Genomic DNA, 25,072 nt, shown 5'->3' with positions numbered 1-25,072 from the left:
CAGGAATACCTCGGGCCTATTCTTACCCCGGACCCGCAGGGGAGGACCAGACATTTTGGGGTGCAATTACAAAAACTGCCTTTAAGGAGGAGGTTCCCTGTTCTTCTTGTTGTCATTATGAAGACAGCTTTATTTGAAGCCCTTATGTATGGAAAGACTATCATAGATGTGGGCCATTATTGTTTTCCTAAAGAAACCTAGTTGTGAGACCTAGCTACTATAATCACTGATGCGGAATTCACATGGAGGAGGAGTGGTCAACACTGTTTGCTGTTGAGCAGGGTGGTGGTGTGAAGCAACAAATAAAATGCCCGTGAACACCAGAAGGCTAGTGAGAGAGATACCAACAGAGGAGTTAAAACACAAGAGTCTTGCGGTTTGAAGAGGTACATGATATAGATTAATGTCCTATAAGATATTATCTTAAATAACAATGGCCATGAGAGCCTGTACACATAAACAACAGCAACAACAACAACAACTACTACTACTGCTGCTGCTGCTGCTGCTGCTGCTACTGCTACTGCTACTACTACTTCTATATCTGACATTCCTACAAGTTTTAGGATGAATATCAGTTCTCTTCTGAACAAGAAAATACATTAAATCACCAGCAACAGATCCTTTCAGTTCATGCCATCAAATTTTAACTCAAGATGATTGCACACTTGAAAATTACCTGTCGATTTTCTTGTTATGACATCCCACTTCTCCGGAGTAGTAACCACCATTTGGGTCTGTAGCATTTCCGTCTTTGTGAGCTGCATGTCGCCTGTCAGCTCACGTACAGAAACACCGAGGCACCCCAGCCTCCGTCCAAAGTTTTGCGTCATTTCTGCTGCGAGTGCTTTCATTGGAGCAACATACACAATCTGAAATACATCTAGATGTGTTATGCATTTTGAATAATATGCAATCACAGATTCGCATAACGCTATGGTAACTTCTTCAAAAAACAGTAAAATGTTTCAAGCATTAAACAGGAATAATACATATTTTTAAGGAGATAAGGGTTAGAGCAGACTTGGCACCGTCTATCTTTTCTACAAAGAAATGATAACAGTTAAATTGCTACTACTGTTACTTTTGTGTGGATGATAAGTTTGTACAAGAGCTTTTTGCCATTTAGATAAAGAGCACTGTCTTATGCCTTCTTGAAAGATTATCCCATTACAATTACAGTGAAAGCCCAATTTTATGTTTTTGTGCAGTCCAGGTTTTAAAAAAGCAAAATTGAGGAAAATGCAGACTGAAGGAAAATATTAAAACCCCAAAAATATGAGCATATATGATTAAAAATCGTAATCCTCTCAAATAAGTTGTATAAAATCTGTGTAAGTGAAGGAAATTAAATGTACAATACAATGTGTATGCAATAATATGTGGTAATGAATTTCATCAGTTCTTAAAAAATCACAGTTGTGTAACAGCAAGTAAAAATTTGTCAAAAAATTGAAACTGGTATCTGGATACAAGGTAATCGAGCTTTTTCCGACATGCTATGATCACAAAATTATACATCAAAACACGCGTTCTTGAGAGATCTTTCATTTGCGCTCACCCAGAAAAAAGTAAAAATTTGATGAATACAGTGAATTAAACAGAAAACTGTGAAGTACGGTGAAATGCATCAGGATCTAACATGTGGGAGTTTGAGTCTTCCTTCTGTAGCCAATGACAGTGCAGCATACTCTGGCGCCACGAGCACAGTGACCTCTACTGTCTTGCTTGTAAACTTTTCCTTGTTCATTGTGCTGAGTAGCTGAAGTGGACTGTTCTTCGTATTGCCAACATGCACTGTCTGCACTTCGAGGTTTCATGAAAGCACGTATATACACACAAGTTTTCCTTCACATGTGGTGCTTATTCATAGCAAAGAATATGAAGTAAAGTTAACCCTGCTGTGATTTCAGTGTTTCTCTGTCTTAGCAATCCGTTACATTTATTGCAATCTGTCAGCCATCACAGTGCTCTAAACACCATTGAGGACAGCAACAAAGATGAACAAGCCATTGCGTAACTGTCCACTGAACACGTCCTTTTCACTGTGGTGCTACAAATAGCAGACGGAGTAGCCTACATTGGTTGCAGTCAGTAGTGGCACGATATATTCCAGATTCTTTCAACAGACTCCGAGCAGAACAGCTGTAAGCAAAATTAATGCACAGTAGTGATGGGTGTACGAGGTATAACTACATAAACTGAACTTAAGTGGAAGCTGTTGTCCCTCCATTTGCTATACACTGATTGCATCGCCATACTTTGCAAAAAGCTGCTATGTAAGCTTCCTGTTTATCACTTTGTATTCCACAAACCACTGCATTTGCATGATGTCACCATGCTCTACAGCTATTGGCTGCAGGTGGGAAACAAACATCTGAGATGATGTAATCTGGCAGTTTTCACTGTATTTCAGAGTTTTCAGTTCATTTCATCATATAGGCTACAATTTTTTACGAAAATGAAAGAACCCTCAAAATTGTGTTTTAATTTATGGCAGTAGTGTGCTGGGAAATGGCTCAGTTATGTCGCACATCTTTAGCAAAAGTGATAGTCTCTTCAATTATATACTCTACAGTATTACTAAAGCAAAATCCACTTTTTTTCCCCTCTAATAGTTCTATATTATATGACATAAAATTTTGAAATTTCTTTCTTGTTTGTTTATGGATTTGCTATTTGGTTATGTTAGTTGACACTATAAGTCTTGCAACGCAGAATCTTTACAGCAATACACCATCATTCTAATCTCCGTCTTCACTGGATGTAGTTACCCTACCAGCCTAGCTTAAAAGCAGATTTTCTGGGCCATCACATCCAATCCTGGTTATGCTGGTCCCCCCCCCCCCCCCCCAAAAAAAAAAAACCTTTTGGAGTATGTTCCATAAAGTTTTGAGCATGTAGTTGCATAAATTCAGCTTCGTCTTCTAATATTTCAGCTGAATACTATCCAGCCATCTTCAGAGTGAGCCGAGGTGACTTAACGCTCCAGCACTTGCTCCGTCCTTTCAAACCCGAGGACCGAGCAAGTGCTGGAGATACTCTGACAAGGCTATGACTTCCTAACATCATGCCCTGAAATGAGGTCCATTCTGCCTGAGATTTTGCTCAGCACACACAAAATAGCTTTTCATTTGTTGTCCTCCCAATCTCCGCAATATCCTTGTCAGACCTTATGCTCCTATGCCTGTGACCGTCCCCGCTACAAGACTTGCCCTATGCAATCTCCTACCACCACCTGTACCAGCTCTGTGACTGGAGAAACATATACTATGAAAGGGAGAGCCATCAGTGAAATGACACACGTCATATACCTGCTGTTATGTAAACACTGTTTGGCCTTTCATATTGGCATGACTACCACCCACTTATCAGTCAGGATGAATGGGCACAGGCAAAACACAATATCCTGTTGTAGAGCATGCTGTACAACATGACAGTCATGACCTCAGTGCCTGTTTCACCACATGCACCACCTGGTTTCTTCCCGCACACACCACTTTCTCAGAGCTCCGCAGGTGGGAACTGGTACTATAACACGGCTTTGATTCTTGCCATCCACCTGGCCTTAATTTATGTTAATTTCTTTGGTCTCAGCATTTCTCCACACTAACTATTCCTTTCTTCACTCAATTTTATAGTTTTCTAGACCTTTCATTTTCTGACCTGCTGATTTTTCGCAGTCCACCCCCCCCCCCCCCCCCCCATCTCTATCACATACAATACAGGTAGCTTTCCGATTTTATTAACTCTTGCTTATCACCCTGTCTTCCACCTTTAAGCTCGGAGGTTTTCCAATCACATTCAGTGCAGTAACCAAGATTCAATCTATCCTTCTCTTCCCGCATGGAAAGTTTCCCCTGACCCACAGTTCTGGATGATTTTCCTGAACTACCCATTTTCCTAACATTTTCCTTCACCCCTCTTCCTGCCCCTTCAACCTTTCTGCTACAAGAAGGAACCATTGGCTCCAAAAGCTTGCAAACTGTGATACCTTTTTATATGTGGATTCTCCTTCCACCACTTGGTGAGTAGAATTTTATGTATCCAATTACTAATTGCTTATACATTTACAACTATAATACTTATATTTTAAAGTGGTTAATGAGTCTTCAAATGGTACAATTTTAGAAAAAATAATTAACACAAGACATCTCCTCCACTCTCAGCTTGTTGCTATTAAACTTGCCAATGGGTCACCACAAGACTAATTATTCCATACTGACTCATAATGAAGTACACCAAGTTTTGCATACAGTACCTTAAATTGGTCTCTCTTGATGACTCCTTGGTCCATGTGCTGGCGCATCTGATGCACAATAGTCAACATTGCGACATTGGTCTTGCCGGCACCAGTTGGGGCACATATTAGCAAATTCTCATTTGTGTGATAGGCCGTGTCAAAAACCATCGATTGGATACGATTTAATTGCTTCACTCCTTGAAATGCCATCTGGCCAATCTAATCAGCAAATGAGGAGTTAAAAACAAAATACTGTTACTTTACTGTGACAAAGAAAATTACAGAACTGAAACTCTTAAAAAATAAATAAATCAGAAAAAAGATCGAGGCCATGCAACTACTCCATTCAGGTGAATGTTGGGTCGGATAATGTCACACTAAGCTTCCGCTTTACTTCCAGCTTCGGGATGGATGTATGTATGTATGTGCTCTAAGGAGATTGAAATTCTTACTCACTTCACAGTGCATTTATTCATTAATGATTTTTTGCTGATAGTAAAAAAGTTTCAGCTGAACTGTGATTGTGGAATCACAATATAAGCCACCAAAATTATCTTCAGGCAGACTTTGCCTTCTTTATAGGATTCAGAGTGTAGTTATGTAACTGACACAAAGATTTTTAACAAGGTCCCTCTGAACGTTAAACAAGAACGTGGGATGGAAGAACTCTAAAGAAAATTGGAGATCAGCCTTCTACAAATTAACTGATTCTCTAAATTCAAAGACAGAAAATTCCTGTTAGCTACAAGGCAACCAAAATTTTTCTTATAATTGCAAAGTTTTTGTGACATATGCTGTATTGAATGTTCACGGTGCCTTTGTCACATTGACAAGTACACCAAGAACGCTTAATACAGCAGCATCCATTGTAAAGTTGCATGACAAGTAGTGATGTACAGTAAACAGACCTCTGTTATCACAGATGTAAGTATTATTTCCTTTGAAAACTACCATTGTAATCAAAAAGCTACCAATATGAGAAGCACAATTTACTGTAACTGAAGGAGCACTGAATTTTTTCTAAGTACCTCTTTACTGCTAATTTACTAGATTACACTTACTTTAAAAATGGACACAAGCATTCGAGACTGCAAAGATACCTGGTTTTGGTCAGTTTTTAACCATCCTCAGACCATCATACAATGACAGTAGGCGGTGACAGTGAATGGAGTGGGTATTGTAACTCCACAAATGTCAGCTGGTATGAGGGTCTGGAGGATGATCAAAAACTGACAAACTTCTTACAATCGAATTAAATGTTTTTGCATTCAAGACTGTTTGTGTTCATTTTTAAAGTACTTTTGGGCATATCAATGTTTCTCCATGAGAAATGTTCTCAAAAATTACAGATTACACTTAGTTGAGATAAGCACAAATAATATTAAGCAGTAAAGTGATAGTTTATTGCTAATGCACTCCACTACCGTATTTACTCGAATCTAAGCCGCACTCGAATCTAAGCCGCACCTGAAAAATGAGACTCGAAATGAAGGAAAAAAAATTTTCCCCGAATCTAAGCCGCACCTGAAATTTGGGACTCGAAATTTAAGCAAGAGAAAAGTTTTAGGCCGCACTTCCAAATCGAAACAAAGTTGGTTCATTGTAATATGAGACACAATTTAGCAGGTAGCCATTGCTATGCATCAGGTGCTCCGTCCATATTTATACAGGTACTCTTCCTTTTTCACGTACTTCGTCTGGTTTGAATTGATTGCTTATTTTTCTTTCATCTGATAAGTGCCGTTCTCTTTGTTATAGGTGTTTACGTCACTCTAAGATGAAAATGCATTACTGTACTGTGTCATGCATTGTTTGTCGCATTCTGATAATGAGTGTTTACGACCTGTTGCCGCTCGTGGTATGGCTTGCTTTTGTGCACGCTACTGCCGCTTACAATTTTAAAAAAAGACAGAGGAATCGTCTCATTAGCAAAACAATGGCAAGAGACTGCTATTTGTTGTTACTTACACTGCTGCTTTCTTTGATAATGATCAACAAGAACCAAATAATAGACAGATGTTCTGAACGAGAGTTTAGCGAAAATTTTTCTCCGTTTGAAAAATCTTTGCAGACGCCTCTTTAGTACATTATATTCTGCACTGAAGTTAGAGTCATCATAGATTTAAAAATCTAGTCAATTGCCGTGCTTCATTTCTCACTGTATTACTATTAGGCATAAGAATAATATGAATATAAACATGACATGATATGTATATTCTTCCGCGTTTGCTGTTGTCTCACTCTAGTTTCGTAGTTTATTAGGCAGGCAGGATTTAAATGAGTTAGCAGCAAACACGAAAGAATATATGGCACAATGTTTATATTCGTATTATTCTTATGGTGAAGAGAATACTGCATGCGATTCACAATTCATAAAAGTTCCTATAAGGAACCATCTCTTCTCACAGGTAGGAAAAAATTCAGAACGTAGAGTTGGCCATATTGACAAACATCCCAAACAGTCTTGCCAGTCTGATTTTCGTAGTACATTGAAATGCTGCTACATTCGAAGATGGATAATACGGAATTTGTATTTACTTCATTGGATAATGTATGAAAATGCAGTGGTCGAAACTCGAGGCGGAGAAAGAAGCTCGTCTTCAACCTTTTTTTAAAATTTATTTACTGACGCAGAGGGTTTGGCGCCAGTATGTATCTTTGTGCCTGCAAAGCATGCCCGTGTAGCGACGGCAGAAGTTAGTTGTGGCGGCACCTACCAACATTTTTCAGAACTTCCGCTTACTTTGCACTCGATTCTAAGCCGCAGGCGGTTTTTTGGATTACAAAAACCAGAAAAAAAGTGCGGCTCAGATTCGAGTAAATACGGTAAGTTTCTATGTCTTGCTTGCCTTTTTTCAATGTATACCTTTTCACTCACTTCAACATCCCTCAAGGTTCTCAAATGAACGGATGAGAGAGCAAAGAAACTAGGTGGAAGGGAGGAGGGAAGAGGGAAGACATGCAGGGCACGTGGCGAAATCATGGAGTGTGGGAGAAGGGGCACAACAGGGAGTTATCAGCGGCCGTGGCACTGATTATATTCACGAAATTGGGGAGAGGGGAATTTGAGAGAGGATCAAGATGCATAATGAGGACACTCATTTCTCTTCTCTCCAGAACCTCAATGCCCATCCCACCACCAGCTTCATATGGCCCATCCCACCACCAGCTTCATATGATCATTTGAGCTCAACAAGCAATCATCCTGTCAAGCTAGCCAAGCAAACAGTTTTCCATGCCATTTTTTTCCTGAATCTCATCACCACTCAAGCACCACCATTAGCCAACCACCAACTCTTCCACCTAATATCACCTAATAATATCAGGACTCGAGAAACTCTTCCACATCCCTCACTAGCGCTGCCCCTAACACATGTGTTTTTTAAGTAAGTTCCATTTGCCTTATGTAAACATGGCTGCTGTAGTGCTACAGTTCGTGCCCCCATGTAAGCGTGCTGTGTATCTGTGTGGAATGATTGCACACAGTGGCAATGTAGAACCAGGTATGAAAGTAACTACATCATCTACGAATTGTCTATGTGCTTGCAAATTGCAAGTAACCACAAATTCCACTACCTGGTAACTAAGCATAGGCACATCACAACACTGGCAACTTCAACAGCTGCTTCAACCTTGTCCATCATCATAAATCTCTGACGACACCATATTCAATCATCCCCATGCCATTCCATTTTCTATACCTACTTAATCATCCTCCCCCCCCCCCCCCCCCCCTCCCAAAAAAAAGATACTTCTCTACAGATATCACAATCTGGGGTCCTCAGCTCTTTGGCTTTGGTCTAGGAGTAGCATCTTTGGCTAATAATAAAAATGCCCTTGGTTGCGGGTTCGACCCTTGCCGCTTCTTACACTTCGAGCAAAAGTCATCAGCAATGGCAGCCAAAGAGCTCCAGGTAAGAAGTCACGCTCATTCTGCTAACAGTCTTGTCAAACTGCGCAGAGGAGTGGACGCAGTGGACCAGCCCCCATTCACATCTCCGAGAGGGGACTGCCAAGGGGGAGGTGACCATGAGAAAAAGATTGAATAACCAATGAAAGGGTAATATTGTACAGGTCGGGGTGTGGAATGTCAGAAGTTTGAATGTGACAGGGAAGCTAAAAAATCGGACAAGGGAAATGCACAGGCTCAATGTAGATATAGAGGAGGTCAGTAAAATGATGTGGAAACAAGACAAGGATTTCTTGTCAGATGAGTATTGGGTAACATCAGCAGCAGCAGCAGCAGCAGAAAATGCTATAACAGCAGTAAGATTCGTTATGAATAAGAGGGTGTGGCAGAGAGTGGGTTATTGTGAATAGTTCACTGACTGGGTTGTTCTCATCAAAATGCGTGTTCTCATCACAACTGACAGCAAACCAACACCAACAACTATAGTTCAGATACACCTGCCTATGTCACTAGCAGAGGACAAAGAGATAGAGAAAGTATATGGCAAAATTGAACGGATAATTCAGTATGTGAAGCGAGAAGAAAATCTGATAGTCATAGGGGATCAGAATGCAATTGCAGGGGAGGGAGTGTGGTTGTTGGAAAGAGGGGTGGAAGACAAGTTCTGAATTAAAATATCAATTAGTAGTAGGAAATAATCTGTTCAAAAGTTACAAAAGGGGAAGGTATGCTTGGAAAAGGCCAGGAGATATAAGAAGATTCACGTTAAATTTCATCATGGTCAGGCAGAAATTCTGAAATCAGATATTGGATAGTAAAGGCATAACTGAGAGCACATACAGACTCAGATTACAATTTACTAGTGATGAAGAGTAGGCTGAAGTTGACAGGAAGAATCAATGTACAAAGAAATGGGTTACGGATATGCTACAAAATGATGAGATATGCTTGAAGTTCTCCGAGACTATAGATACTACAATACGGAATATCTCAGTAGGCAGTTTAGTTGAAGAAGAATGGACATACCTAAAAAGGGTAAACACAGAAGTTGGAAAGAAAAACCTAGATCCCACACTGTTGTTTAATGAAAAAATATGAGCTTACGGAGTATCAGAGCAGACCTGCGATTGGATTCAGGACTTTCTTGCAGACAGAGCTCAACAAGTCACTCTTAATGGTACAAAATCTAAAAATGTAAAGGTAATATCAGGAGTACCTTAGGGAAGTGTGATAGGTCCGTTGCTGCTTACAATATATATAAATGATGTAGTAGAAAGTGTCTGATGCTCTTTAAGGCTATTTGTACATGATGCAGTTGTCTATACCAAAGTAACAACACCAGATGATAGTAAGAATTTACAGAACGATCTGCAGAGAATTGATGAATGGTGCAGGCTCTGGCAGTTGACCCTGAATGTAAATAAATGTTATATATTGCACAAACATAGCAAAAGAAATCCACTACTGTACAGTTACACTATTGATGACAATCAACTGGAGACAGCATCTGCTGTAAAATATATAGGCGTAACTATCCAGAGTGACCTTAAGTGGAATGACCACACAAAACAGATAGCGGTAAAAGCAGATACGAGACTCAGATTCATCAGTAGAATCTTAAGGAAATGTAACTGGTCCACAAAGGAAGTGGCTTATAAGGCATTTGTTCACCCGTATTGTTCATCTATCTTGGATCCCTATCAAGTAGGACTGATAGAGGAGATAGAGAAGATCCAATGAAGGGTGGCGTGTTTCATTACAGGATCGTATAGCTGGTGAGAGAGTGTTACGGAGATGCTAAACAAATGCCACTGGCAGATGTTACAAGAAGGACGTTGTATACTACAGAGAGATTTGCTACAGAAATTCCGGGACAGTACTTTACAGGGGAAGTTGGACAACATATTACTTCCCCCCACATACATCTCTTGAACTGATCATGAGAAAATTCAAGAAATTAGAGCCAATACATAGGCTTACCGACAATCATTCTTCCCATGCACTATTCGCGAGTGTAACAGGGTTGGAGGGTGCAGATAGTGGTATCAAAAGTACTCTCCGTCACATACCATTAGGTGGCTTGTGGAATATGCTGTAGATGTACAAGGAAGGTAACTGTCAAGAAACCACAGATAACAGAAGAAATACATCAGCTGATTGATGAAAGAAGGAAGTACAAAAACGTCCAGGGAAATTCAGGCATACGGAAATAGAAGTCACTTAGGAATGAAATAACTAGGAAGTGCAGGGATGTCAAGGTAAAATGGCTGCACGAACAATGCGAATAATAGCAACAGAATGACTGCTGGAAAGACTGACTAAGCATATTGAAAAGTTAAAACAACATTCAGTGAAATTAAAAGCAAGGGCAGTCACATTAAGAATGCAATGAGAATTTCACTGTTAAATGCAGAGGAGAGAGAGCAGATAGATGAAAGAGTACACTGAGGCTTCTATGAGGGGGAGAACTCATCTGATGAGTGACAAGAAGAAGAAACAGAAGTCAATAGGGATGAGACAAGGGATCCGGTATTAGAATCAGAATTTAAAAGAGCTTCAGATGACTTAATATCAAATAATTTAGGAATAATAGAGACGATTCACCTGGAAGGATAAACATACACAAAGTACTGAGCTTTACTTAGCTAGATTTCAGAATGGAATACCTTTCTCAAGCTGTACGAGAAACAAGCGCGTGGGCATCGGCGCGGGCGCGCGCACGCACGCACATTTGGTGGGGGGTGAGGGGAGAGCGAGTCACCTACACACACACACACACACACACACACACACACACACACACACACACACACACACACATATTTGGTGGGGGGTGAGGGGAGAGCGAGTCACCTTAGGTTTAGGCCAGGAAGGTTACGGGAGCAAAGGATGTGCTGTAAGGAGTTGTGAAGCAGCCATTGATATCTTGCATGTTGTGCTCTGCTGCATGTTGTGCAACTGGGTGGTCCACCTTGTTTTTAGCAACAGTTTGGCAGCAAACATTCATTCTGGTTGACAGATGGTTTATTGTCATACCAATGTAAAATGCTGTGTAGTGGTTGCAGCAGAGCTGGTATATAATATTGCTACTTTAACAAGTCGCCTGACCTCTGATGGGTTAGGATAAGCCTGTGATGGGACTGGAGGAGGAGGTGCTGGATGGGTAGATAGGGCAGGTCTTGCATCTGGGTCTTCCACAAGGGCATGATCCCTGTGGCAGTGGATTTGGGTGGGAGTGGCATAGGGATGGACTAGAATATTGCAGAGGTTGGGTGGGCAGCAGAACAGCACTTTGGGAGGGGATGGAAGTATCTTGGGTAGGATGTCCCCCTTTCAGGGCATGATCATAGATTTTCAAAGCCCTGGCGAAAGACGTGGTTCAGTCATTCCAGTCCTGGGTGGTACTGGGTGACAAGCGAGGTGCTTCTTTGTGGTTGGTTCTTGGGATGGAAGTGAGGATCAGGTGTGTGTGTGGGGGGGGATTGGCATGGGAGATCTTTGGGGTATTACCTGTCTGTTAAGGCTTTTGTGAGGCCTTCAGCACAGTGGGCGAGGGAGTTGTCATCACTGCACATGCGTCTGCCATGAGGAGCCAGGCTGTACAGGAGGAATTTTTTGGTGTGGAGGGGTGGCAGTTGTCAAAGGCAGCACGATGGATGGAGGAGGACCAGGTGAAGTGGATGGGAGAAGGTGTTGAGATTGTGGAGGAATGAAGATAAGATGTCTTGGTCTTGGGTCCAGTCTATAAAGATGTTTTCAATAAACCTGAACCAGATGAAGGGTTTTGGGTAACTAGGAACGTTTCCTCTAGGTGCCCATGAAGACATTGGCATAGGAGGGTGCCATGTGTGTGCCCACAGCTGTGCCACTAATTTGTTGTATACCTTCCCTTCAAAGGTGAAATAGTTATGGTTTAGGATGTAGTTGGTTACATGTACAATGAACAAACTGATGGGTCTGGAATCTGTAGGGCGTTGGGAGAGGTAATGCTCAATTGTGGCAAGGCCGTGGACATGAGGGATATTGGTGTATAAGGAGGTTGCATCTACAGGACCTGGGAGGTAAGGGTGTGGGGATTGTGGAGAGCCGGTGCAAGAAGTTGTTGGTATCTTTAATGTGGGAGGCTAGGTTTTGGACAATTGGTAGCATGTGTTGGTCAATAAGGGCCAAGATTCCTTCGATGGGGGCACTGTAACAAGCCGTAATGGGGCACCCAGGATTTTTAGGCTTGTGGATTTTGGGGAGCATGTAGAAGATGGGTGTGCGGGGTGTTGTTGGAGTGAGCTGGGAAATGGATTCACGGGAGAGGTTCTGAGCCTAAGGATTTCAGCAAGGATTGGAGGTTATGTTGGACTTGAGGGATGGGGTCACTTTAGCAGAGCTTGTAGGTGGAGATGTTGCACAGCTTTCTTCTGCTGAAAGGTGATTGTTCTTAGGGAAGGACCTGGGGAAGGATGGTGAGACCAGGTTGGAGGTTAGGAATTCCCAGATGCGACTAGGGGATGGTTAAGGGAGTGTGGGAGGGTCACAGTTCAATGGTGGTATGAATTGGGACAGGCAGGGTTCACTGTTAGGGTTGGCCTGGCTTTGGTCGGAGGGGTTGGTGCCAAAGAAGTGGTTCCACTGCAGGCAGTGGGAAGAAGGAGAATAGGTCTTTCACACGTCCAACATGGTTAAACCTGGGAGTATGGCTGAATGTGAGGTCTTTGGATAGAATTGAAACTTCTGTGGGGCTAAGGTTTCTGGTGGAGAGGTTAACAGTGTTCTGGGATTGTTTTGGTTCTGGATTTCGTGAAGTGCTGGTATGGGTTTTTGGAGGATGTGATAGGTTGAAAAGATCAGCTAGGCATGGTCTGGGCACTATGAGAGGATGACAAGGAAGAGCAGTGGGAGTAGGGTTGGGTTGGATAGTGGTGCTCCAAGGTGGAAGTAGGATTTCAGCAGACTAAATAACTTGGGAGGCAGTATTTAGAATGTTGTTCTAGGTGTTGGAGTGTCAGGATTTCAATTTGGGTGATGAAGTGTAGGTGGTGAGGATTGCATAGTAGCAGTACTTTGTGGAAGGCGTGGAAGTGGTTCAGGGATGCCTGTGCCATGGAAACGTGTTTTATTAGAACATGGTTTGTGAAGGAAAGCAACTGGTGGAATCTGAAAAGGCAAAGGTCATTGTGGAAGGAGGGGTGGGATCCAGAAATTGGGAGTTTTATGATTACGCCATGGAGGAGCAGGGGGGGGGGGGAGGAGGAGATTCCATGGCATAGGCAGCATTTAAGGAACGGGATATGAGACGGGAGTTTTCGCAACAAGTAGGGAAACTTTCCTGAACTGTTGCAGATAAACAGAGCAGGGGCACTGCTTTTTTTTTTTTTTTTTTTTTGGGGGGGGGGGGGGGGGGAATGTTAAGGGGGAAGGAAGTTTATGTTGAAAGTGGCGGGTAAAGGTTGCAGGGAGTGTTGAATAACATTGGGGGGTGCCAGGAGTGAAAGGAATTGTGTTGGGGGCATGGTTTTTAATGAAGACTGAGGTGTGGATGGAGCCATCTGAGATGAGGAGATCAACACCTGGGAAGGTGACACAATGGGTGGACAAGGACCAGGTGAAGCAGATAGGAGAGAAGGTGTTGAGATTGTGGTGGAATGACGATAAGGTGTCCTGGTCTTGGGTACAGATTATGAACTAGCAGTACCAGCACTTTGACAGCTGTCACCCCTTCCACACCAAAAAATCAATTCCATATAGCCTGGCCATCCATGGCAGATGCATCGGCAGTGGTAACAACTCCCTCGTCCAGTATGCTGAAGGTCTTCACAGACAGGCAATGCCCCCAAACCTAATACACAAACACATCTTCCATGCCATATCGCCACATACACCTGATCCTCACATCCATATCAAGAACCAACAACACAGAAACACCCCCTTGTCACCCAGTACCACCTTGGAGGGGAATGACTGAACCATTTCCTTTATCAGGGCTTTGATTATCTATCATCATGCCCTGAAATGGGAGACATCCTACCCGAGATACATCCATCCCCTGCCAAAGTGCTGTTCCACCACCCACCCAACTTCCACAACATCCTAGTCCATTCCTATGCCACTCTTACCCCCAATCCCCTGCCACAGGGATCATACACTGGCTGAAGACCCAGATGCAAGATCTGCCATATCTATCTACCCACCCAGCACCCCATACTCCAGTCCCGTCACAGGCTTATCCTACCCCATCAGAGGCCAGGCCATCTGTGAAAGCAGCAATGTTATATACCAGCCCTGCTGCAACCACTGCACAACATTTTACATTGGTACGACAACCATCCATCTGCCAACCAGAATGAATGGCCAGCGTCAAACTGTTGTCAAAAACAACATGGACCACCCAGTTGCACAGCAAGCAGTAGAGCACAAAATGTGAGATGTAAATGGCTGCTTTTGGATTCTCCCCATCATTACTAGCTTTTCTGAGTTCCACTGATGGGAGCTATCCTTACACCACATCCTTCACCCCCATAATCTCTCTGGCCTAAGCCTATAGTAACTAGCGTCCCCACACCAAATAGTGTGTTTCTTTCCAATTACCCCAGCACATGTCAACTAGTTATGTGCTGCCATCTCATGCCCTAGTCTGCGAAATCAAGTGCTCAGCCATCTGCAATGTTCCCCCTCTACCCGCACTCATAGCTAGCCCACAGATGGCTCTCCACTCTCCCACGAGCCACCTCCCCCCCCCCCCCCCCCAGCCTCCCTCCCTCCTGCATCTCTCCACCCCTAACCCCACCCTACACTGCACCCCCACCTCACACCAGTACACTCACCATGGGCCAGGAAAGAGGTGGCAGCTGTATGTAGGGAAACAGGCATGTGCATGAAGAGAGAGAGTGTGTGTGTGTGTGTGTGTGTGTGTGTGTGTGTGTGTGTGTGTGTGTGTGTGTGTGTGTGTGCGTGCGCGCGCGCGCGCGCGGGCGCGCGCGCTCGTTTCTCCTACAGCTTGAGAACGGAATTCTATTCCAAAAGCTAGCAAAGTAAAGGTCTGTTCCTTTTGTGTATGTATTTGTCGAGCATGCAGCGCTTCTGCCTTTAGGTAAGTTGTCTCCTTCATTCCTAAATAATTCATTGTTCTCAACCAGAACTTCCTGCACATTATTATCAAGTAAGATAGAAGGGATAGACAATGTAGATAACAGTCCATCAGAATTTTTTAAGTCATTGGGGAAGTGGCAACAAAATGACTATTCACATTGGTGTGTAAAATCCATGAGACTGGCAATATACCTTGGGACTTTTAGAAAAATTTCATCCACACAATTTTGAAGATTGCAAGAGCTGACAAGTGCGAGAATTATCGCACAATCATCTTAAGAGCTCAATGCATCCATGTTGCTGGCAAGACTAATATACAGAAGAATTGGAAAGAAAGTTGAGAATGTGCTAGATGACAATCAGTTTGGCTTTAGGAAAGGTAAAGCTACCAGAGAGGCAGTTCTGACACTGCAGTTGATAATGGAAGCAAGATTGAAGAAAAATCAAGACACGTTCATCGGCTTTGTTGACCTGGAAAAAGCATTTGACAATGTAAAATGGTGCAAGAAGTTCTGACAAAAATAGGGGTAAGCTACAGGGAAAGACAGTTAATGTACAACATGTACAAGAACTATGAGAGAATAATTGGACGAAGATCAAGAATGAACAGCTCAGATTAAAAAGGGTATAAGACAGGTATGCAGTATTTCGCCAATACTGTTCAATCTTTACATCGAAGAAGCATTGATGGAAATATGAAGGCTATTCAAAAAGTAGGGAACGTTTTGGCACTTAAAAAAAAACCCTAAGTACAAGAAATACATTTTATTATTTACATATGAAAGAGCGACTGACATTACTACTTTTCCACATAGTAACCAAACACACTGAGGGTTGGGTTGTTTAGGGGAAGAGACCAAACAGTGAGGTCATCGGTCTCATTGGATTAGGGAAGGATGGGGAAGGAAGTCGGCTGTGACCTTTCAGAGGAACCATCCCGGCATTTGCCTGGAGCGATTTAGGGAAATCACGAAAAACCTAAATCAGGATGGCTGAATGCGGGATTGAACCGTCATCCTCCCGATTGCGAGTCCGGTGCACTAACCACTGCACCACCTCACTCGGTCAAACACACTGAGGCACTTATCACAGCAGTGGGCAAGCTCTGAAAGACCTTCATCATAAAATTCTGCCGCTTGAGACTTCAGCCAGAGAGCCACGCCCGCTGGGAATTCTGCGTTGTCATCAAAGCGCTGCGTTGCAAGCCATTTCTTCATCTTGGGAAACAAGTGGAAGTCGCTTGGTGCAAGATCGGGGCTGTAGGGCGTTGAGGGAAAATTTACCATTTGAATGAATTAAGGAGTTCTTTAGTGCAGTTTTCCGTGTGAGGTCACGCATTGTTGTGCAAAAACAAAATTTTGGAAGTCAGCTTTCCTCAACATTTGTTCTGAACTGCTCTTCTAAGGCTCTGCAAAGTTTGACAGTACTGGGCAGAATTTATGGTTGCTCCACGTACGAGAAGATCAATAAGAAGCACACCCAAAACACTGTCGCCATCAACTTCTTTGCTGACAAGATTTGCAAACATTTTCTTGGTTTTTGAGGGGACCTTGTGTGCCCCCACTCTATGGACTGAAATTTTGTCTCACAATTGATGTGGTTCACCCAAGTCTCATCACCGGTTACGATTCAATCCAGTAATGAATCACCATGTTTGTGGTAGGCCTCCAGAAATGTCAATGTTGCCTCCATTTGCTGTTCTTTATGGTGCTCTGTAAGCATTTTGGCCATCCATTGCGCACAAAATTTGTGGTAGCCTAGCTTTTGAGTGACAGTTTCAAAGAACAAAGTCCGTGAAACTTGTGGAAAAGAAAGCAAAAGCTTCGTTATTGTGAAATGATGGTTTTCACAAATCGTTTCATCAACTTTAGTGACGAGATTGTCAGTCACAATGTTCAGGCGTCCACTCTTCTCTTCATCATGAATGTTGGTTCGGCCATTTTTAAACCAAATGCACCATTTCCGAACGGAACATTCACTCATTACATTGTTTCCGTACACTTTGCACCATTCACGACAAATTTTTATAGGTTTAGGTTTCTTGCCAACAAAAACCATATCAAAGACTGCATCTCACAACTGGCGGGATTTTCATTTGCAGCATACACTTCAAATTTGAATATCGAAAAAACCAGATGCACAGAAATGTTCCCCTTGTCACGGATGGATGCCGACTGAGCTGTCAAGCATGCACATACCAAAATATACGCGACCGGCACGCACCTAGCGGCGTCAGATGGAAAAGTTCCCTACTTTCTGAATAATCCTCATAAAAGAAAGGGTCAACAGAAGGATTAAAATTTACGGTGAATGGATATAAACATTAAGGCCTGTCTGACCTGTTACCATCTTTCAATAATTAAAACTTATCTACTTTTCCCTTGGTCAGGCTCTGCAGTTAAGTGTGTGTGTGTGTGTGTGTGTGTGTGTGTGTGTGTGTGTGTGAACTGCTTGTAAGCTAGTGCATTTACATTTGTGTGATCCTATGTGCTATCCACTTTGCATTTGTAAGCAATCAGATGTCTAGATAAATAGTGATTAACAAAACAATGACTCTCGGTGTGAACAAAGGTTCCAAAATATTAACTGAAATATACAGCATTTCAATGTAATGAAGTCACCTTTGAGATGAGAATTTGTGGAGTTAGTGTTTTTGCTCATTATAATTATTTCACATGACCTTATATGACAATATTATGGAAATGGAAGAGGATGTAGATGAAGATGAAATGGGAGATATGATACTGCGTGAAGAGTTTGACAGAGCACTGAAAGACCTGAGTCGAAACAAGGCCCCCGAAGTAGACAATATTCCATTGGAACTACTGACGGCCATGGGAGAGCCAGTCCTGACAAAACTCTACCATCTGGTGAGCAAGATGTATGAAACAGGCGAAATACCCTCAGACTTCAAGAAGAATATAATAATTCCAATCCCAAAGAAAGCAGGTGTTGACGGATGTGAAAATTACCGAACTATCAGTTTAATAAGTCACAGCTGCAAAATACTAACACGAATTCTTTACAGACGAATGGAAAAACTAGTAGAAGCCAACCTCGGGGAAGATCAGTTTGGATTCCGTAGAAACACTGGAACACATGAGGCAATACTGACCTTACGACTTATCTTAGAAGAACGATTAAGGAAAGGCAAACCTACGTTTCTAGCATTTGTAGACTTAGAGAAAGCTTTTGACAATGTTGACTGGAATACTCTCTTTCAAATTCTAAAGGTGGCAGGGGTAAAATACAGGGAGTGAAAGGCTATTTACAATTTGTACAGAAACCAGATGGCAGTTATAAGAGTCGAGGGACATGAAAGGGAAGCAGTGGTTGGGAAGGGAGTAAGACAGGGTTGTAGCCTCTCCCCGATGTTGTTCAATCTGTAAATTGAGCAAGCAGTAAAGGAAACAAAAGAAAAATTCGGAGTAGGTATTAAAATTCATGGAGAAGAAATAAAAACTTTGAGGTTCGCCGATGACATTGTAATTCTGTCAGAGACAGCAAAGGACTTGGAAGAGCAGTTGAATGGAATGGACAGTGTCTTGAAAGGAGGATACAAGATTAACATCAACAAAAGCAAAACAAGGATAATGGAATGTAGTCTAATTAAGTTGGGTGATGCTGAGGGAATTAGATTAGGAAATGAGGCACTTAAAGTAGTAAAGGAGTTTTGCTATTTGGGGAGCAAAATAACTGATGATGGTCGAAGTAGAGAGGATATAAAATGTAGGCTGGCAATCGCAAGGAAAGCGTTTCTGAAGAAGAGAAATTTGTTAACATCGAGTATTGATTTAAGTGTCAGGAAGTCATTTCTGAAAGTATTTGTATGCAGTGTAGCCATGTATGGAAGTGAAACATGGACGATAAATAGTTTGGACAAGAAGAGAATAGAAGCTTTCGAAATGTGGTGCTACAGAAGAATGCTGAAGATTAGATGGGTAGATCACATAACTAATGAGGAAGTATTGAATAGGATTGGGGAGAAGAGAAGTTTGTGGCACAACTTGACCAGAAGAAGGGATCGGTTGGTAGGACATGTTCTGAGGCATCAAGGGATCACCAATTTACACTCCTGGAAATGGAAAAAAGAACACATTGACACCGGTGTGTCAGACCCACCATACTTGCTCCGGACACTGCGTGAGGGCTGTACAAGCAATGATCACACGCACGGCACAGCGGACACACCAGGAACCGCGGTGTTGGCCGTCGAATGGCGCTAGCTGCGCAGCATTTGTGCACCGCCGCCGTCAGTGTCAGCCAGTTTGCCGTGGCATACGGAGCTCCATCCCAGTCTTTAACACTGGTAGCATGCCGCGACAGCGTGGACGTGAACCGTATGTGCAGTTGACGGACTTTGGGCGAGGGCGTATAGTGGGCATGCGGGAGGCCGGGTGGACGTACCGCCGAATTGCTCAACACGTGGGGCGTGAGGTCTCCACAGTACATCGATGTTGTCGCCAGTGGTCGGCGGAAGGTGCACGTGCCCGTCGACCTGGGACCGGACCGCAGCGACGCACGGATGCACGCCAAGACCGTAGGATCCTACGCAGTGCCGTAGGGGACCGCACCGCCACTTCCCAGCAAATTAGGGACACTGTTGCTCCTGGGGTATCGGCGAGGACCATTCGCAACCGTCTCCATGAAGCTGGGCTACGGTCCCGCACACCGTTAGGCCGTCTTCCGCTCACGCCCCAACATCGTGCAGCCCGCCTCCAGTGGTGTCGCGACAGGCGTGAATGGAGGGACGAATGGAGACGTGTCGTCTTCAGCGATGAGAGTCGCTTCTGCCTTGGTGCCATTGATGGTCGTATGCGTGTTTGGCGCCGTGCAGGTGAGCACCACAATCAGGACTGCATACGACCGAGGCACACAGGGCCAACACCCGGCATCATGGTGTGGGGAGCGATCTCCTACACTGGCCGTACACCATTGGTGATCGTCGAAGGGCACTGAATAGTGCACGGTACATCCAAACCGTCATCGAACCCATCGTTCTGCCATTCCTAGACCGGCAAGGGAACTTGCTGTTCCAATAGGACAATGCACATCCGCATGTATCCCGTGCCACCCAACGTGCTCTAGAAGGTGTAAGTCAACTACCCTGGCCAGCAAGATCTCCGGGTCTGTCCCCCATTGAGCATGTTTGGGACTGGATGAAGCGTCGTCTCACGCGGTCTGCACGTCCAGCATGAACGCTGGTCCAACTGAGGCGCCAGGTGGAAATGGCATGGCAAGCCGTTCCACAGGACTACATCCAGCATCTCTACGATCGTCTCCATGGGAGAATAGCAGCCTGCATTGCTGCGAAAGGTGGATATACACTGTACTAGTGCCGACATTGTGCATGCTCTGTTGCCTGTGTCTATGTGCCTGTGGTTCTGTCAGTGTGATCAAGTGATGTATCTGACCCCAGGAATGTGTCAATAAAGTTTCCCCTTCCTGGGACAATGAATTCACGGTGTTCTTATTTCAATTTCCAGGAGTGTAGTATTGGAGGGCAGTGTGGAGGGTAAAAATCGTAGAGGGAGACCAAAAGATGAATACACTAAGCAGATTCAGAAGGATGTAGGTTGCAGTAGGTACTGGGAGATGAAAAAGCTTGCACAGGATAGAGTAGCATGGAGAGCTGCATCAAACCAGTCTCAGGACTGAAGACCACAACAACAAAAACATGACCTTGAAATTACTATTAAGATAAAATAAATGGTTAATTCAAAATTTAAGAGAATTTATGCTGCAGCATAATAAAGGTCAATTTTCCAAGCAGGCATAAAATAAACGATTTGTTAAGATGAATGACTGAACAGATATGCTACAGACTGCTGGAGAATACAAAATTAGGTGCAAGTGTGGTAAAGTATACTTAGGGAAAACAGGCCGTGCAGTTAAAGAATGTCTGTAAGAGTACGAATGTGCCTCAACCAACACAGCAGCCAAATGTAGCTGAATACTACAACAAGTGATGAGGATACAAACTTTGCTAATGTTCATGTTTTAGCATCATCAGTGCAAATGAAGAACTCAGAGAGGCAATTGAGCTTGCTACATGCCCAAACAATTTTAATCTTGACAACAGCTTTAGGCTGCAGGTGGCTTGGCTGCTTACCCTCAGTGCTACAAGGGTGCCCCAGGCAGAGTACCCAAACATATACAAGGCAGCACTCGTGACTCAATCTGCAGCCATCAGTATACCAGTGAATGATAACATCAATCATGGCATCATTCAAAAGTGAATGATAAACATTTAAAACAATAAACACAAGAAATACCCCTCAAATTTGCAAATTTCGACAGTGCACTACAGTGTGCAGCCATTTTTCGGAATAAGGCCAAAAAGCTGGTCCCAAAAATTATGGAAAAAGAGGTCGCAATATCATATATCAAGAACTTAGTAACCTCAGTGTAGTATTTATGAGCTCAGCCACAATCTCTACATGCAATAAACATTGAGAAACCTATGTTGACTATGTGTTGTGGCATACACCAAAAGAAGGAGAAGGGAAGTGGGGGGAGGCATAATTAAGTCTCTCTCTCTCTCTCTCTCTCTCTCTCTCTCTCTCTCTCTCTCTCTCTCTCTCTCTCTGTGTGTGTGTGTGTGTGTGTGTGTGTGTGTGTGTCCGTCCGTCCGTCCGTCCGTCCGCCCGCCCGCCCGCCCTCCCCTGCCCCCAAATTATACCCTTGCAAACTCATTGAGAGTGGAAAGGAATTGCAGGCACACATTTGAATATGTAGAAAAATGACATTATTTCCTCTCAGACTGCATGTTTTCAAAGCACAAATCTTATTTAAAACACTACTGGCCAGTTTCAGCTAGAAGACATTTTACAGTGGACGAGTCCAGGAACAAGTACCATATGACATCTAAATAACAACCTGAACACCTACAATATTATGAAAAGGGGAGATTGCTACTCACCATGAAGATGACACGCTAAGATGCAGACAGGCATGACGAAAAGACTGTTACATATGAGCTTTCGGCCAAAGCCTCTCCAGGGAATCAAAAAACACACACATTCACACAAGCAAGCACACTTCACACAAACGACTGCTATCTCTGGTCACTCTGACCAAAATGGCATTCTTGTTCGAGCGGACGGAGATAGTGGACATGTGTGTGTGAGGTATGCTTGCTTGTATGAATATACGTGTGTGTGTGTGTTTCTTTTCTGAAGAAGGTTTTAGCTGAAAGCTCATATGCTGTGCTTGTCTGCAAGCCAATTTGTCATCTTTATGGTGAGTAGCAATCTATCCTTTTCATAAATGACAAACTGCAACAGCTTGAAAGTGGGTAGCCAGGGAGATTGGTTGACTATGAACATCATCCCATATGAGCAGCACGATTATCCATGAGATGGAATGCTACCCTCAGGTGGGGGAGGAGGGAAGGTCAAAATGGACCAGGAAGAAACGCAAGAGGACACAATTTTATTTCCTGAAGGAAGAGAACAAGTGGACACTGTAATTCTAAGAGCAGCCGTAAATCCTATTTGTCAGATCGGACACTGCGAATGTTCCATTGGAAAAGAATCAGGACGAGGAAAAAATGCAGGGGTGTCACCTCAGCAGCTGCTGAGTGTCAGCGTTTGAAGACTTGCTGCTACCGGGCACAGAGGCATGAGGATTCTGCTCCACGAGGTCAATGGAAGCATTAGCATTCCTCTGTCAGCCTGTGGAGTCCAGGGCAGAAAAATGGTCGGCGACACAGAGGTCAGCCGGACGAGGGTATCACGTGACGACACTGTCCGAAGTGGGTCTCCTAGTTGGCACAGGAGAGGACCATTTGCCTTTGTTTGACTTCTTAGAGCCCTTCAGGTTGGCAGAGGAAGACTCAGATGTTGGTTGGCTGGAGGACGTAGGAAGTCTTCGTGGAAGTAATCCTTCTGTCCTTTCCAGCCTGCAGTTGTGTAGCTGGTGACTTCGCCCACGAGGAAAAAATTTGGTGGCATGTTGCGCAGCTGGAGGAGGAGACAGTTACACTGCATGATGCTGGGTGATTTCACAAGCGCAGTGCTAAATTTGAGGTCGCATGTCTGCATGGCTATGTCCTTCATGGAGCGAGACGTAGCAAGAACAGTACTACTGCAGTTATTGTGCATGAGAATCACAAGTAGTCTCCAAAAGCAAAGTGCCATTGCATGAACGAGAGCAGGATTTCACAGGGCCAGCAACTGCATCAACACCTTTTTGAACAATAAATTGATTCACCATAGCAAAGGACTGACCATCTTCAGTACGTGAAACCACGAGGAACCGTGGTGCACCTGGGAGGGTCTTTTGAATCATTAGCTTCATTACGTTTATGTTTAGTAGACATGGATTGTGAAGAACACGATTGCTCATTGCAAGAAAATCCCCTCATGATCGTCAGCATCTCCGATGGTGTGCTCCTTCCAACTAGGGGCACCTTTCACGTGGGGGCGCACCTGCCTTAGGTGATTGTTCACACCTCCTGAACATCTGACAGAGGGACTTATCGGCAATTTGGGAAGGTAGCAATTCAGGCAATCACCCTTCCCTGGGCCTGGCATGTACTAGGGAGTATGTGTGCAATCCTACCTGTTGACCCCGGTGCTAGGAACAGTCACCTGTTACATGTCAGACCGTGTGAGCCGGCCTTCAGGTGTGCACAGAGAGGAAGGAGAAAAGAAGAAGGATAGGAGAAGGTGAAAGAACAAAGCAAAAGGGCATGAAAAATAGTGGAGTGTGTTCTGATACTGACTACCAAACATGCAGAATTACATTCCAAAAACAGCCCAGACATGTTCACCAAGGGAGGCGAGAAAAGAGACAGTAAGAGGCTAGACACGCAGCATGGAAGAGAAAAGGATGCTGCAAGAGGCTGGGCCCTCGGTAGCCAGGCACAAACCTGCCAAAGAGCGGTGAGCCCCTGGGGGGACAAGTTATTAACAAAATCAGGAAAGAAACAACTGAAAATGACACTTCATTCCACATTACAACAATGCAGCTGTTGCATGGGAACATCAGACAACTGAGTATTTTGATGGAGAAACATATCAAATCAATATCTAATAGCTCCATTCCCCCTGATTTATTAGTTAAAGAACAACAACAACAACAACTGAGGTGGACAGTGATTTTCATCACTTGAAACACTGTTGACTCCTTACAAAAACACATTTTTGGGATAAACAAAATCAGATAGGAAAAAAATGTTTCCAACTTGTTTTGAAACCCATGCAAGAGTGTACAGATTTTAAAGGCTATATTTTAAGGCATGGAAAACAATTGTACCAAAAAATGTTTTAACAGTTTTTATACAAACAAATGGTTGCTCTTGTATGCAGAAGATACCAACCAAGTACTTTCCTAGAGTAAGTTGGTGTTTCCTACCAGCAGCTGGATGCACAATTAAGTAGCAATCATTTAACAGTTACACTGCTGAAAAAATATTTTTCCTTCCTCTCTCAAACATAAGTTGTTCTTCACTTTCTTTTACTTTCAACATTATTCTGTATATACAGCTATAAAATTTAGTTTTATGTATTAATATGCTATATCCAATCCCAAACTGAATGAATATAATATAGAGAACTGCTTTAGATTCACAAGATGATGAAGTCAGACATACAGCAATAGGTAAATAAATAAAAAAAAATAAAAAATTAAAAAACAAAAAAAACCTTCAACTACCAGTAATATGCATGGAATGCAAACCCTTACCTCATCAAGTGAAGAGATTTGCACAAACTTATTCCCGATATTCAGTGGAGCACTTTCAGTAACTGGTATGTTGACTTCTTCAAATTTTTTGGTATCAACACGATCAACACCAACTGGCAATACCATTTTCACTCCACAGATAAAACCTA

At 43.2% G+C, this 25,072-nt stretch overlaps 1 protein-coding gene across 1 annotated transcript in view; it reads right to left on the bottom strand.

Annotated features, from left to right (window-relative positions):
• Positions 1-25,072, bottom strand: part of LOC124711320 (activating signal cointegrator 1 complex subunit 3) — a 253,343-nt gene that overhangs the window by 176,999 nt on the left and 51,272 nt on the right. The window contains exons 9-11 of the mRNA XM_047241338.1: positions 24,924-25,069; positions 4,262-4,462; positions 680-872 (exon numbers count right to left, since the gene is read on the bottom strand). Of these exons, the coding sequence (XP_047097294.1) occupies positions 680-872; positions 4,262-4,462; positions 24,924-25,069 (540 nt within the window). The remainder of the gene's footprint in view (positions 1-679; positions 873-4,261; positions 4,463-24,923; positions 25,070-25,072) is intronic.

This window comes from Schistocerca piceifrons, chromosome 8, assembly GCF_021461385.2.
Source record: "Schistocerca piceifrons isolate TAMUIC-IGC-003096 chromosome 8, iqSchPice1.1, whole genome shotgun sequence".
Taxonomy (NCBI): domain Eukaryota; kingdom Metazoa; phylum Arthropoda; class Insecta; order Orthoptera; family Acrididae; genus Schistocerca; species Schistocerca piceifrons.
Note: the sequence above shows the minus strand (reverse complement) of the source record. Positions and strands in the feature narration are given on the sequence as shown.